This window comes from Suncus etruscus, chromosome 5 (assembly GCF_024139225.1).
Source record: "Suncus etruscus isolate mSunEtr1 chromosome 5, mSunEtr1.pri.cur, whole genome shotgun sequence".
Lineage (NCBI taxonomy): Eukaryota > Metazoa > Chordata > Mammalia > Eulipotyphla > Soricidae > Suncus > Suncus etruscus.
The window spans coordinates 128,882,304-128,895,544 of NC_064852.1; the positions used below are offsets into that span (position 1 = coordinate 128,882,304).

Consider the following 13,241-nt stretch of genomic DNA (forward strand, 5'->3'; position numbering starts at 1 on the left):
CGTCGCCTTTCACACGATGTTTGGTCGAAGAACTTTATTCTCAGGAGCCAGCTGTATTCTCTGTGCTATAAGCAATTTATCTTCATGTCATATTCTTGGCTACTGCTATTCATCAGGGTCCCCTTACTGGGTGGATGCTGGGTCTGAGCATTAAAGAAATAAAAGATACAAGGTAGGAACCGCCTAGGTCCCAATTACTTTCAGTCCAGCAGCCTCCACTCTCAGGCCTCTCTTTCCCACCAAAAAAATTTACTCAAATACTGGGGAGTTGCTGAGGGCCGCTACTCTGCTGTCTTTGAAATGACTTGGTCCAGCAGATGTTCTCAGCCTCTCGAGACATGCATTTTCCTTTTCCCTACTCACACTTTCTATATGAATAGCAGATTGTCAGGCTTCTGTTTCTCTGATCCAGAGGGGATGAGACTACATCAAATTAGACCCGCTTTCTTTTCAACAAGCTTAGTAACAGCGTGGGCGGATATTCTGACCCCCTCCTTCCCTCTTTCTCACTGGCTCACCCCCACCCCACTGGAAATGCGAGCAGATGTTTCCTTCCCAAGCCTTTCTTTTTTTTTTTTTTTTTTTTTTTTTTTTTTTTTTTTTTTTTTTGGTTTTTGGGCCACACCCTGTGATGCTCAGGGGTTACTCCTGGCTATGCGCTCAGAAGTTGCTCCTGGCTTCTTGGGGGACCATATGGGACGCCGGGGGATCGAACCGTGGTCCGTCCTAGGCTAGCGCAGGTAAGGCAGGCACCTTACCTTTAGCGCCACCGCCCGGCCCCTCCCAAGCCTTTCTTTAAGAAGCCCCAATCCTCTGGCTTTCTGGTCTCTATTAACAAAACTTCCTTCTTTCATCCAGTCAGTGCTGATTGCTTTGCACTCCCAGCCCACACAGGATCAAGAGTGCTGTCACTTCCCATCTTGAGCCTCCAGCACTTTTGGTTGGGGGGCTGATGGGGGTGGGTAATGACCAAAAACTGCCTTACAGATGAGATAGGAATAGAAAGTAACAAGTAATGGTTCATGTAGTCCCCTGCCATTGCCAGTTCAGATGGTGGTTATTTTGTACAGATCTTTCTTCTTTAAAAGATCACTAACACTGAAGGGGATGATGGGGTTTGCTCTGAACATGGTTATACTTTTTTGTGAAAGAGAAAGGGGAATCAACCGAATTCATTTCTTTGCTTGGGGGCCTGGGAAGAACATTTGGGTCTCCAGTCTGCAAAGCAAGGCAGACATTGAAGCCCTGGGAGCTACCACCCCAATCTCAAACCTACTATTTATAGAGGCACAGGGAGCTCTCAAACAGTGCACAGGAAGCCTGGGGACAATTCCCAGCAAGACTTGGTCACATAGGTGATTCGAGGATGGCTTTCAGGTCCACACCCAGCAGGGCACACACAGGTGCCAGGGTTTAAGCTTCGTCCTGGTACATGCAAATCATGAGCCCCTGACAACTGAGTGATCTTCCTCTTTAACTAATATTTCTAAGAACAAAAGGGAAGAAGACACAAGTATCTACTGGTGACTCTGGCTTTTGGTTTTTCGTCTCCTTTTTTTTTTTTTTTTTTTTTTTTTTGTTTTTTGGGCCACACCCGTTTGACGCTCAGGGGTTACTCCTGGCTATATGCTCAGAAATCACCCCTGGCTTGGGGGGACCATATGGGACGCCGGGGGATCGAACCGCGGTCCGTTCCTTGGCTAGCACTTGTAAGGCAGACACCTTACCTCTAGCGCCACCTTCCCGGCCCCGGTTTTTCGTCTCCTTTACCTACTCATCAGGCTGTCTGAAATAGACTGCCTAGAAAGAAAATGAGCAAGTTCAAAGAACTGATCTGGATTTACTCCCCAGTTTCTCCCCAACATGTAATTTTTCTCAATTCTAAATGATGAGTATTCAAATAATACCTTATTATAATTAAATAAATAATTAAATTACATTTAATACATTATTCAACGATGTTGTTAAATTTTCTACTTGGAACTTAAAATTGTTTATTGGGCCCTGGATTAGAAAATAATCACCTCTCTTGTTCCTCTTCAAAAAAAAAAAAACCATTTGCATGCTCTCTCTGCCCTTCGTACCATATCACTGGGGGGAAAGATTGAGATGGCCAAGTTTGTCCCATGTGGTGCTCCTGAGTGCAGGGAAGGTGGAACTAACTTAAGTCAGACACAGGTGGAAGCCTGGCTGTGCCATCTGGAGTGATGGGGTCACTATCCAAGATGACTGAGTCCTTTAAGGTAGTTCCTGAACCATCAGGGGAAAAGCAGAACTAACCTGGGCACAGGTAGACAAAGAATTTGTTAATGACTTTCAGAGGCCTCAAAGAGACAAGTAGGTAATAGAGTCCATAAAAGGTGGCCCTGTTTACACTGTCCCAGAGCTGGATTTCAGGCTCAGATGCAAAGGAAAAGTGTGATTATCCCCGTTTTCAGGTTAACTGAAAGTGGCTTCACAGAGCAACCTGCAATCCGACAGGCACACTGAACCTGAGCAGGAGAAAGATCCCATCGTTCACTAACCTCAGGCTTAAAAGTGGATTCCCCTCCAGGCTGCATCCCAAATAATGGTGTCCCCCAAGAATGCACAGGCAGGCAGGTTATCTTTTCCTCTTTGACTATTTCATAAGTAATGATCATCAGCAGGAAAGCACAAAATTTGTATGTGTTACTGTCAAACAGCTAAAAAACATTTAGGGACTTGTTCAAGCTGAGTTTAACCCCTGATATTACAAAGATTCCAAGAAGCAGCTGGTATGCCCCTATTAAAAAATAGAGGCTACATTAATATGTAGTGCTTGAATATAGTGTGTATTGATATTAAACACACACAAAATAAACACATAACAAACCATCCTTAAGAAGCACAGTTGTCAGGTAACGCCTTTTAAAACATCATTCAACCCAACTTTTTTGTTTTTGTTTTTGTTTTTGGGCCACACCCAAAGTTACATGAGACACAGTGTATGTGTGTGTGTGTGTGGGGGGGGGGGGGATCGAACTGCAGTCTGTCCTAGGCTAGCTTAAACAAAGCAGACACCTTACCGCTTTTGCCACTGCTCCAGCCCCTCAAACCAACTTTTTACAAGTAAGTGAAGCCAAAACAGCATCTAACAACAGGAAATCACTTTACTATACTTAAACAAAGCGCCCCTTTTTATGAATGTTTCCAAAGGCCATGATCATGGCAGGAAAGGAGATGCTTCTCCTCCTCTTTCATCTCTAATTACTTTGATGTCACTTCTATTTTATCTATTGAACATTCAATTTCTTTTCCTTCTCAGTAAAAATGATCTTTCAAGACTGAGGAAATATGCAACTTGGAATGATTACTCACTAGTGCTGTCAAGGAGTTTTAAAAAGCTCTTTGTGTGGTCACATTTCTGAACCAACAGGTCTCGCTCTTGTCTACATTCTCTAAACATGCCTTTCTCTAAACAGTATTTTCTTACCTCTGTGTATCTGCCCTTACTAGTTTCTCTTGCTGTCTTCTCCACCCTGCATTCCAAATTTCTGAAATCTGACCCTTCTCTTAACATCCAACTCAATCAAATGCCACTTCCTCAAAAGAGTCTCCCCTGATTTTGTCTCAGGCCTGACATTCTCCTTAAGCTGCCTCAGAAAGGAGGAAGTCAGATACAAAGCAGGAATGCTCCACAACAAGGCAGCAGTAACCCGACAATCAATACCACCTTCCCAAGCACCAGTTTCCAGTTACCTGTATCTCAACTCTGACTTAGAATTTAGGAAAAGATTTTATTCAAAAGTACACAACATTTGTATGTACAACTTTGACAATGTACATATATACATGCACAATACATATTTTGAGAACTATTTTTTATAAAGTAAAAATGAAGCAGATTTTAAAAACCAATAAAAATTAGTCAACTGTTGTCCTAAAGTCACTAACGTACCTACTTTTCTGGATTACAAAAATCAACAGTTTGTTGTCTAAGAAAGCATTAGAAGAAATTTGAGGTTGATTAATAACTATCTTATTTAGGATATAATAAAAAAGGAAACACTGATTTTCTTAAAATTTAGACTGCTCAAATGGCTTTGTGAATTCTTATAGTACAATAATGTAACTATAAAGAAACGCAAACCAATGATCAATAGTGGCATGCGGAGAAGTGGTCTTCAACTGCTAGTCGATGGACTGGAGTCAGGCCTCAGGGGTAGAAAGGCTGAACTCGGGGGCAGAAGCAATAGTACAGTGGGCAGGGTGTTTGCCTTGCATGTAGCCAACCTGAAACAGACCCGGGTTCGATTCCTGGCATCACATATAGTCTCCCAGCCTGCCAGGAGCAATTTTTGAGTGCAGATCCAGAAGTAACCCCTGAACATCTCTGAATGTGCCCCCTCCAAAAACAAACAAACAAACAAGGCTGAACTCTCCTGTCATGATTGTATTTGCTTGACTTTAGGCCAGTACATTATCTAGGGACCATTATATTGTAAGATGGAAGAAAGCTGCTCCAAAGGCCAGCTGCTGCTTTTTGGTTTTGTTTAGGGTCACTCCCTGCTGTGCTCAGGAGTTACTCCTGGCTCTTCACTCAGGGACCACTTTGAGTAGTGGTAGGGAAACCATCTGCAGTGATAAGGACTGAATCCAGGTCAGAAGCGTGCAAGTGCCCTCCCCACTCTACTTTTTGGCTCACGGGGTTCTTAATTAAGCTTTTCTTCTACTTAAGAAATGGACATAATACAAGCACAGCCAGAGATATTTCACATTAGTTTTGAATCACCTTTTTGGTGGCTGCAAATTCAGAAACCTTTTACTGATGTCCTTTTGTTGTTGCAACTATCACATTTTGTTGCAGGATCCTGAAGATCTTGCAATGCACTTTTACACACTGTTGCTGGTGCTACAATTTGTGTTAAGGTACTCAAGTGTGAGCCATTGGTGGCACTTGCCAGCTAACGGTGTTCAGATGCAAGGAGGTAGAATACCTTGATCATTTTTTTTAAGTTTTGATTAATTCAAGGACCAAGTGTGGCAGAGTTGTAGAGGCAGGTCCCAAAGCAAATGGAAATGACCCATCTAGATTTCCTCTGCTCGTACTCTCACACCATCTGCCCCTGTACCAGTGCAAAGCTCCCCCTCCCCTGTCCTCCCCTGCCCTCCCCTCCCCTGCCCTCCTCTCTCTCTCTCTCTCTCTCTCTCTCTCTCTCTCTCTCTCTCTCTCTCTCTCTCCCTCTCTCTCTCTCTCCTTCTCCACCCCCCCCCCCACTCAGGAATCACTCCTGGAGGGCTCAAGGGACCATAGGGGATGCTGGGAATCGAATCCAAGTTGGCCACATGCAAGGCTGCTGTGCTATCCCTCCAACTCTAATGAAGCAACAAGGAATGGGATAAGATTCAGGTGTTTGTTACACCAAATAGAATGGATGTTAAATAATCCCTCTGATGTCTGAGGCAAACCCATTTCAAAAATAACTGAAGTGCTGACATGACACAATATTGCAGTATTGCAAATAGAAGCATAGTTTTTTAAAGCATGCTTTTTTTTAATAAAAGAAGAGACAAATTTTCTTTGAAAGAAATGTTTTAGGCAATGTTTTTGAACATCAAAGCTAATTCACAGGCATACTTTTATCTAAGAGATTTCATTAAGTGCCTATTAGGTGCATGACACTATTATAAACTGGGTATAAAGTAGTGGAGAGAGAGATTCAGATCTCTTTTCTAATAGGGGCACACTGCTAAGACATTTAAAAATAACTATGAGATGCAATGGTGGAGAAAAAAAGAGGACAGAACTAAAATTCCAAGCAAAATCAGGAGACCTAAACTTTAATAATCTAAACTTAAATGGGCCTGTTATAGTGACAAGTCAGTGGGCAAAGGGCGGTGGTACAGGAAGAACTCTGGGATCACTAGTGGTAGGAGATTGACACTGGTTGTAGGAATGGCCCTGATTCACTGTATATCTGAAATTCAACTATGAAGAGCTCTGTAGACCACAATGGTTTCAATAAAATAAAATTAAAAATTAAACTGAGAGTTTCAGACCATTCTCTGACAACAAAACCAACTAGAAGCATGAGTCCAAGTATGTTCTAAGAGGGAACAGGGTACTTCCTAAAAAAGGATGCCAGGACGTTGGAGGATACCCTGAGCTACAACCTAAAATACCACTAGATTTAGAGAAAAAGCTAGACTTGGAGAACATTGAGTGCTGAGACAGAAATGAACCTGATGTGCTCCAGAAACAGACGGCAGATCAGGGGCGCTGGGACAGAGAGGAGGGATGCGTGGTAGTAGGGGAGGAAGTTGGAGCTGGATGCATAATTAAATGCTCAGATACCTCCTGAACAAGTATAGATTTCCCAGGCATTGTAGAAAGTCACTGGGAAGAAAATTTACTTAAAATTTATTTATTTATTATTTTAAATTGATTTATTTAAACAAATAAAGCAATTCATAAATATTTTTACAAAATGGCCTTAGTATAAATGATCATAGTCTATATAAGCAGGTGCCTAGTAGAAAAGATCTCAGGATGGAAATTTAGAGCAGTCAAAAAATTTATTTGCTTAATTTGAAACTAAATAATGAAGGAAAAGGAGTACTGGCTCCTTCCCTGGAACAACAAACAGAATAGCCTGACTTTAATTTCTATATGCTTCAATCCCAGTTAAGTGACAGTAGTTCTGTGACCTTTCCACAGTTCTAGGAGCATTAAGAATACTTCTTTTCGGCAGAAGTGGTGGTGCAGGGCATAAGACGTCTGCCTTGTGCACACTAGCCTAGGATGGACTCTGGTTCAATCCCCACCCCCCCACCCCCGGCATAATCCCCTAAAGTCCCTTTTAGTCCCCAAGCCAGGAGCAATTTCTGAGCACAAAGCCAGGAGTAACCCCTGAGCATCACTGGGTATAGCCTCCCAAAACAAAACATAAAAGAACACTTCTTTTGTTTGTGATCACAGTGTTTAAATAAAGATACTATTAAAAATTTTTTTAAAAAAAGAACACTTCTCTTCTTGGCAACTGGAAAGGGCTTGACAGCAAATAATACCTCCAGGCCTGTGGCTTCTGGGAGGCCCTAAATTCAGGTCCCAGCATTGGCCCCACGCTACGCAGACAAGCAGTATCCAAGTAGGTATGAGCTCTGGGACTCAAATATGGGAGTGGTGAAACAGCAATGTGGGGAATTAAGAGAAAATATAAAAGACATCTATTTCTTTAAGAGCAAACAGTTTTCCTGCTGAAGTCCAATTACTACTCGCAGATCTAAGATCCAGAGAGCCTCAGCCCAGATCCTCAGAAAGAAACATGAACTCCATAATATGCAAAGAAAAAAATAATCTTGGTGCCTTTGAATGTATTTGATGACTAATAATATAAAATTATGAAGCGGACAATTTGACCAATAGTTTTAAATCTGTTAAAAAAAAACTACTTAGTAATGAATCTTGGATAAACTGAGTATTAACCTCATTCTAAAAAGATTTCTCAAATCCTGCTTCAACCATTATGGATACTTGAAAGCAGCAACATACTATATTGTACTAAACACTATATAGGTCAAAATTTTCAGTTCTAAGAGAACAACTTATTCTCTTAAAATTTTCTTTAATAACTAGGCCGGAGCAGTGGCGCTAGAGGTAAGGCATCTGCTTTGCAAGCACTAGCCTAGGACAGACCATGGTTCAATCTCCCATCGTCCCATATGGCGCCACCCAAGCCAGGAGTGATTTCTGAGCACATAGCCAGGAGTAACCCTTGAGCATCAAATAGGTGTGCCCAAGGAACAAACAAAACAAGACAAAAAAATTATTTAATACTTTAGTTTTAATTTAATATTTAATCTATTTCATTATCTAAAGAGATATTTTGCTCTCTTAATGATTTAATTATTTAATATAATAATTAATTTATTTTGATTTATTTAATATTTGATTTACTTAATTATTCTGAGAATAAAGGAATAATTTTTTTCTATTTTGAAAACAGTAAGTAAGCATTATCAGCATTAGAAAGTGTCACATATTTCCTTACCTCCACTTTAATTCTTTTGGGGGATAATTCATCTCTTTCTCCACATTTTGACCTGAAAAGAATGATGAAAAAACTTATTTAGAAGACAGCAAATGTATTAAAAAGACATTTCAATTTCTATCTTGCCATCCCTAAATCACATAATCCTGAGGCCCATACACCAGAAATAAGACATTAATCATAAGAATGCACAGGATAAAAGAAATTCCTCATTATTTCTAACCTTAGGGAACTATACAAATATAACTGTACCACACATTTCTTTACATGGTGCCAAGGATCAAACTCAGAACCTTACTGATAAAAAACACGTGCTCTTCTGAAAAACCACCTTCCTGACCCCTGGACTGTCTACGGTCACTACGTAGGAATTTCCTCCATGAACATTTGATACATTTATAATATTAAAACTATAATAAAATGGAAATGAAAAATGAAAAAGCAATAGATTAAATTCTATGATATTTCCTTAAGGAATAATAAAGAAATAGAATCAAAAGACAAAAATGTATTTCTAGATGAGTGCTTAACAAATTAACAAAAAATAACTAACAAAAATCATTTTATATAGACCCTGTAAAAAATGTGATGGTTGCCACTTGGGGAAGGGGCAGGAGAAAAGCATAGAAAAGATCAAGGTGATTCTGGGAAAGTCACTAGAACTTTGGTGATGGATTTGATGAGGCTTATAAAAACAACAGAAATATAAAAGATTGAAGGTGTTCTCCTGAAATATCAGAGTAGTAGAACCAATGAGAAATCATTAAAAGTTTTGGGGGCTGGAGAGAGAGCACAGCGGTGTTTGCCTTGCAAGCAGCCAACCCAGAACCTAAGGTGGTTGGTTCAAATCCCGGTGTCCCATACGGTCCCCTGTGACTGCCAGGAGCTATTTCTGAGCAGATAGCTAGGAGTAACCCCTGAGCACCGCCGGGTGTGGCCCAAAAACCCCCCAAAAAATCATTAAAAGTTTAATTTTAAAAAGATGAATGCTATGGCTACAGAAAATTCAAATACATCTGTTTGTTCAAAGTGCAGGTAAGATTTTTTTTTTTCCCGATAGAGATTTCTCTATTGGGAATCTTCTACCCACAGAGGAACTTTCCCATATATAAAATACAATTGCCAATAGAGACTGGAACAAGCTAGCAATTATAAAATAAACCTAAATTTTAAAAGGACATAAAATGAGAAAGTAGTCCAACTCAAACAATGAAATCTGTTGCATATGATAATTCATTAGGGTATTATTTATAATGATAAGAGATCAGAAGCAACTCCAGTCTTCTTCCTATAAGAACCGTTTAAATACAAATTCTGGCAGTAGCCACAGGATGCTGCATCAGGAAACTGCAAAAAATATTAAGAAGGATGCGTATGTAGTACTACATAGAGGGCTCCCAGGCAAGTTTTTAAAGAGCAAAAGCACACAACAGAATAAATGCATGTCACCACTAGCTTTTTGGGGGGCTTCACACACAGTGCTGTGGAAGCCTGAGTGTCTCCAGTGATTAGTCGCTAGTCAAATTAGCTGCTAATCTAAGCTCAAAGCAAGGGTCTAAGGATTCGAAGCTGCTCTTGCCTGTTGTGCTGGGAAGGGCCTCACAGGTTGCACAGGAAATACTTGGGCAAACAGGTAGTGCTATCAATGCTAGACCTGCACCCCAATAACTCAACTATCTCCCAGACTCCCCAACAGTCTTTTTAAGAAAACTGAATATAAGGGGCCAGAGTGATAGCACATCGGTAAGGTATTTGCTTTGTACACTGCTGATCCAGCAGTCCATATTGTCTCCTGAGCCTGCCATGAGAGATTTCTGAGTGCAGAGCCCGGAGGGAGTAGCCCCTGAACTCTGCCGGGTGTGGCCAAAAAAAAAAAAAGAAAGAAAGAAAGCTGAATATGGGAAAATATACTTATTTTAGGTGCATAAACACTGGAAGGCTGAACAAAATTTCTTTTCTAAAAAAATAAAAAAACAACTATCTTTATTATGAAGGTTAAAAGAGAAGGAATGGGAATAGAAATGGTCTGCACTATTTATATTAACTATTAATACATCATCTTGGCTTAAGTTTTGTAAAACTGTTATGTGTTTGGCAATATTAAATATGAATCTAAATACTAGAAGAAGTGCTAAAATTACCAAAATGAATGGGAATTCAGGAGGGGGAAGGGCTGACACAGAAGAATTGTTGTTTCACTCTAAGTCTCCAAAATACTAAAAATACTTCCCAAATAATCACTGAAATAGCTCTGACTAAATACATCCTTTCCTCGTCACTGATCCAGTAACACTGCTCTATGTTCACTTAATCTACGTAACTCTTACCAGTTTCTAAACATGCTGTGGGCTCGTGGAATGAGGGGTAGGAAACTCCTCTACAGGAGGGGAGTTAGTGGGAGCTAGCAGCACATGTTTGAATTGAATGGTGGTTTTGCAAATGTGAATGTGTGCGAGGAGTCACTGGGAATGCCAGAGAGCAAGTCCTGGATTCCAAGGCTCCCCTCCCAGGGACTGTGAATCATTAGTGCTTGGGGAGAGGGCTCCGAATACACAGTTACTCAATTCATGTGGTCAACAGTATCTGGCTCAATCAGGGACACACACAACTGACACCTCACTAGCTCTGTAAGGAAACGTGAACCAAAATCAAAATGGTCCTCAGACCTATGCATAAGTTTGAGGTTCAATGAGGGTAAGATGCGAAAAAATGTGATAGTATTTACAGTAAAATGTAAAACTGCCACTACATTTCACATTTTTATGTCCCATATTCCATCTGCTAAAAGTAAATACTATCTATCAAGTTTTCCCTTAAGTACTGCTTGATGGTGCATTTTTTTAGAACTTTATACATATATCTATATATTGATTGATTGGTTTTTGGGCCACACCCAGCGGTGCTCAGGCTCTGCATTCAGAAATCAACCCTGGCAAGTTGGGGGACCCTATAGGATGCCTGGGAATCGAACTGGGTCCCCTTCCAGGTCAGTTGCATTCAAGACAAACACGCCTACCACTGTGCTTCACTCTGCCCCTCATTTTTTTAAACTTATAAATCTCATCAGACACAAGCACTTTTGGAAAAACACAACAACATCCTTTAGTTCCTCAGAGTTCGACCAACGTGCAGCAAGTGGCTGTATAAAAGATGATATAAACGCTTAAAACTATCTCCCCAGCCCTGCACTTTCAAAAAACCAAAGTCTGAAGAAACAGACTAAAACCGAGTACAAGAATAATAATTATAATAATAATAATAATAATAATAATTATAATACACAGTGCTTGGAAACTGTAGTCCTTTCAAAGACGGAAAAAAGAATGAAATGAAACAGCAAAAAAAAAGTCAATTTTCAAATCATTTTTGAAAAGTCATTTCACATGTTTAATTTTATGAGCACATTTCTGTTTTTCAGAAATTTATACACTCTGCGTGTTATATTCTACTTTAATCAAGCGACATGCCAAAATATTCCCATGTGTTGGACACTTACTTAGTAGTTCTGTAAGTATACTTGTAGGTGACTTCTCGCGAGATCTTGCCTAGCCAAGGCGAAGAGTCTTCTCTCCTGGTTAGCACGGGCGTTATCCTTGGCACAGAGCTGAGCAGCTGCTTCGGTTGACTGTGAGCTTCACGGCCAAAAGAAAGTTTAAGCCTTTATAAACATTTTTTAGGCCAGCATTGCATGCAACATTTTGCTTAAACAAACAGAAATGACCACACTATTCTATATAAAATCACAATGTATAGAAATCAAGATCCTAACTAGAAGCCCAATGCTGTTTTGCAGAAGATCAAGTCATTTATTTTATCTCACAACCCAAACCAATTACATAGAGCGTTTAATTTTTCTTAGGTATTAGAATTTTGGAAAAGAAAAACTGAAAGTAAAAAAGGTTCTGCACTCCCTTCTAATGATAGTCAGGAGGGATCTGATTAGACGGAATGGTAATTGGACATCTTTAAAGGTGAGAGTACCAATGATCTAAATGATTTCTTTTTTCAATATGAACTGACAGAAGCTTGCAGCAGGGGATTAGCATTGTATCATCTTAATCATTTTAATATTCAGTGACTTAAGATGTTTATCAATCACTTTGATAAACCAGTTACCACAAATTAGAAAAATATGGGGAGCTGGAGCCACAATAGAGTAGACAGATCACTTGCTAAGTACATGGTAGACCTAGGTTTGATCCCTAGAATCCAACATCCCATATGTCACCTACAATGCCACATGGAGTGATTCCCTGAGTGCAGGACCAAGAGTGACCCCCCTGAGCACTGCCAAATGTGACCCCCAAACAAAACCCAAACAAGCAAGATAATAAAAATATTTTTTCTATTTACATTTTATCTAATAATAAAAGTATTATCAAGGATCTAGCTCACTTAACATTGCTAAACATTTCTTTAATTCCTATTTTTTCATTGAAAATGAAAAATACTGCCAATATAGTATTTCTAGATCCCCAAAACACTTTGTGTTAAATTCTACTGTAACAAAAAAAAAAATTCTACTGTAACAAATGTTCTCCTGAACTCAAAACTTGCAATTGTTTCATAAATTAGACCCTCTTCCCCTAACAACAACAAAGAAACACCCTGTTGATTTAAATAGATATAGGGCCTGCCAAGAGATTTGAAATTTTGTTGTTGTTGTTATTGTTTATAAAAAGTATAAAACATACTAATCAAGGCACTAACTGATAACAAAACAGGTAAGAGCAGACAGACCAGAAGTAGTGAGTCTTACTCTATCACTGAGAGGATGGGTGAGTATTTTTCTTTTTCCTTTTTTTTTTTTTTTTTTTTTTGGTTTGGGGGCTGGCTGTACCTGGTGGCGCAGAAATTACTCTTGACCCTATCACTCGGAGGCTCGGAGGACCATATGGGATGCTGAAGATCAAACCCAGGTCAGAGACTTGCAAGGCAAATGCCCTACTTGCTGTGCTATCACTCGGGCACAGGGGTGAAAGTTTTCTGAAGAAGTCAGATGGAAAATCTCCCTCAAAGAAATTGAAAAAGAAGTACAGAAGGTAGCAGACCTAGCACTACTTTGTCAGTGCTACTTGTTTTCCTTTCATTAAAAAAAATTAATGAATGACAAGTTAAGTTGTTGAAAATCAATACTGTATTCCCTACCCTTACACCCAGGTTTACTCATATTTGTATATATTAAAAGGGTTTAAATATAAAGAAGTAAGAAAAGAAAATCCATGCGTC

The 13,241-nt window shown here is 39.7% G+C and overlaps 1 protein-coding gene and 1 pseudogene across 1 annotated transcript in view; both read right to left on the bottom strand.

Moving 5' to 3' along the window:
* Positions 1–13,241, bottom strand: part of NAB1 (NGFI-A binding protein 1) — a 51,979-nt gene that overhangs the window by 14,024 nt on the left and 24,714 nt on the right. Inside the window, 3 exon segments of the mRNA XM_049773335.1 lie at positions 8,013–8,064; positions 11,509–11,552; positions 11,554–11,637. Coding sequence (XP_049629292.1) covers positions 8,013–8,064; positions 11,509–11,552; positions 11,554–11,637 — 180 coding nt within the window.
* Positions 4,998–5,099, bottom strand: LOC126010011 (uncharacterized; annotated as a pseudogene).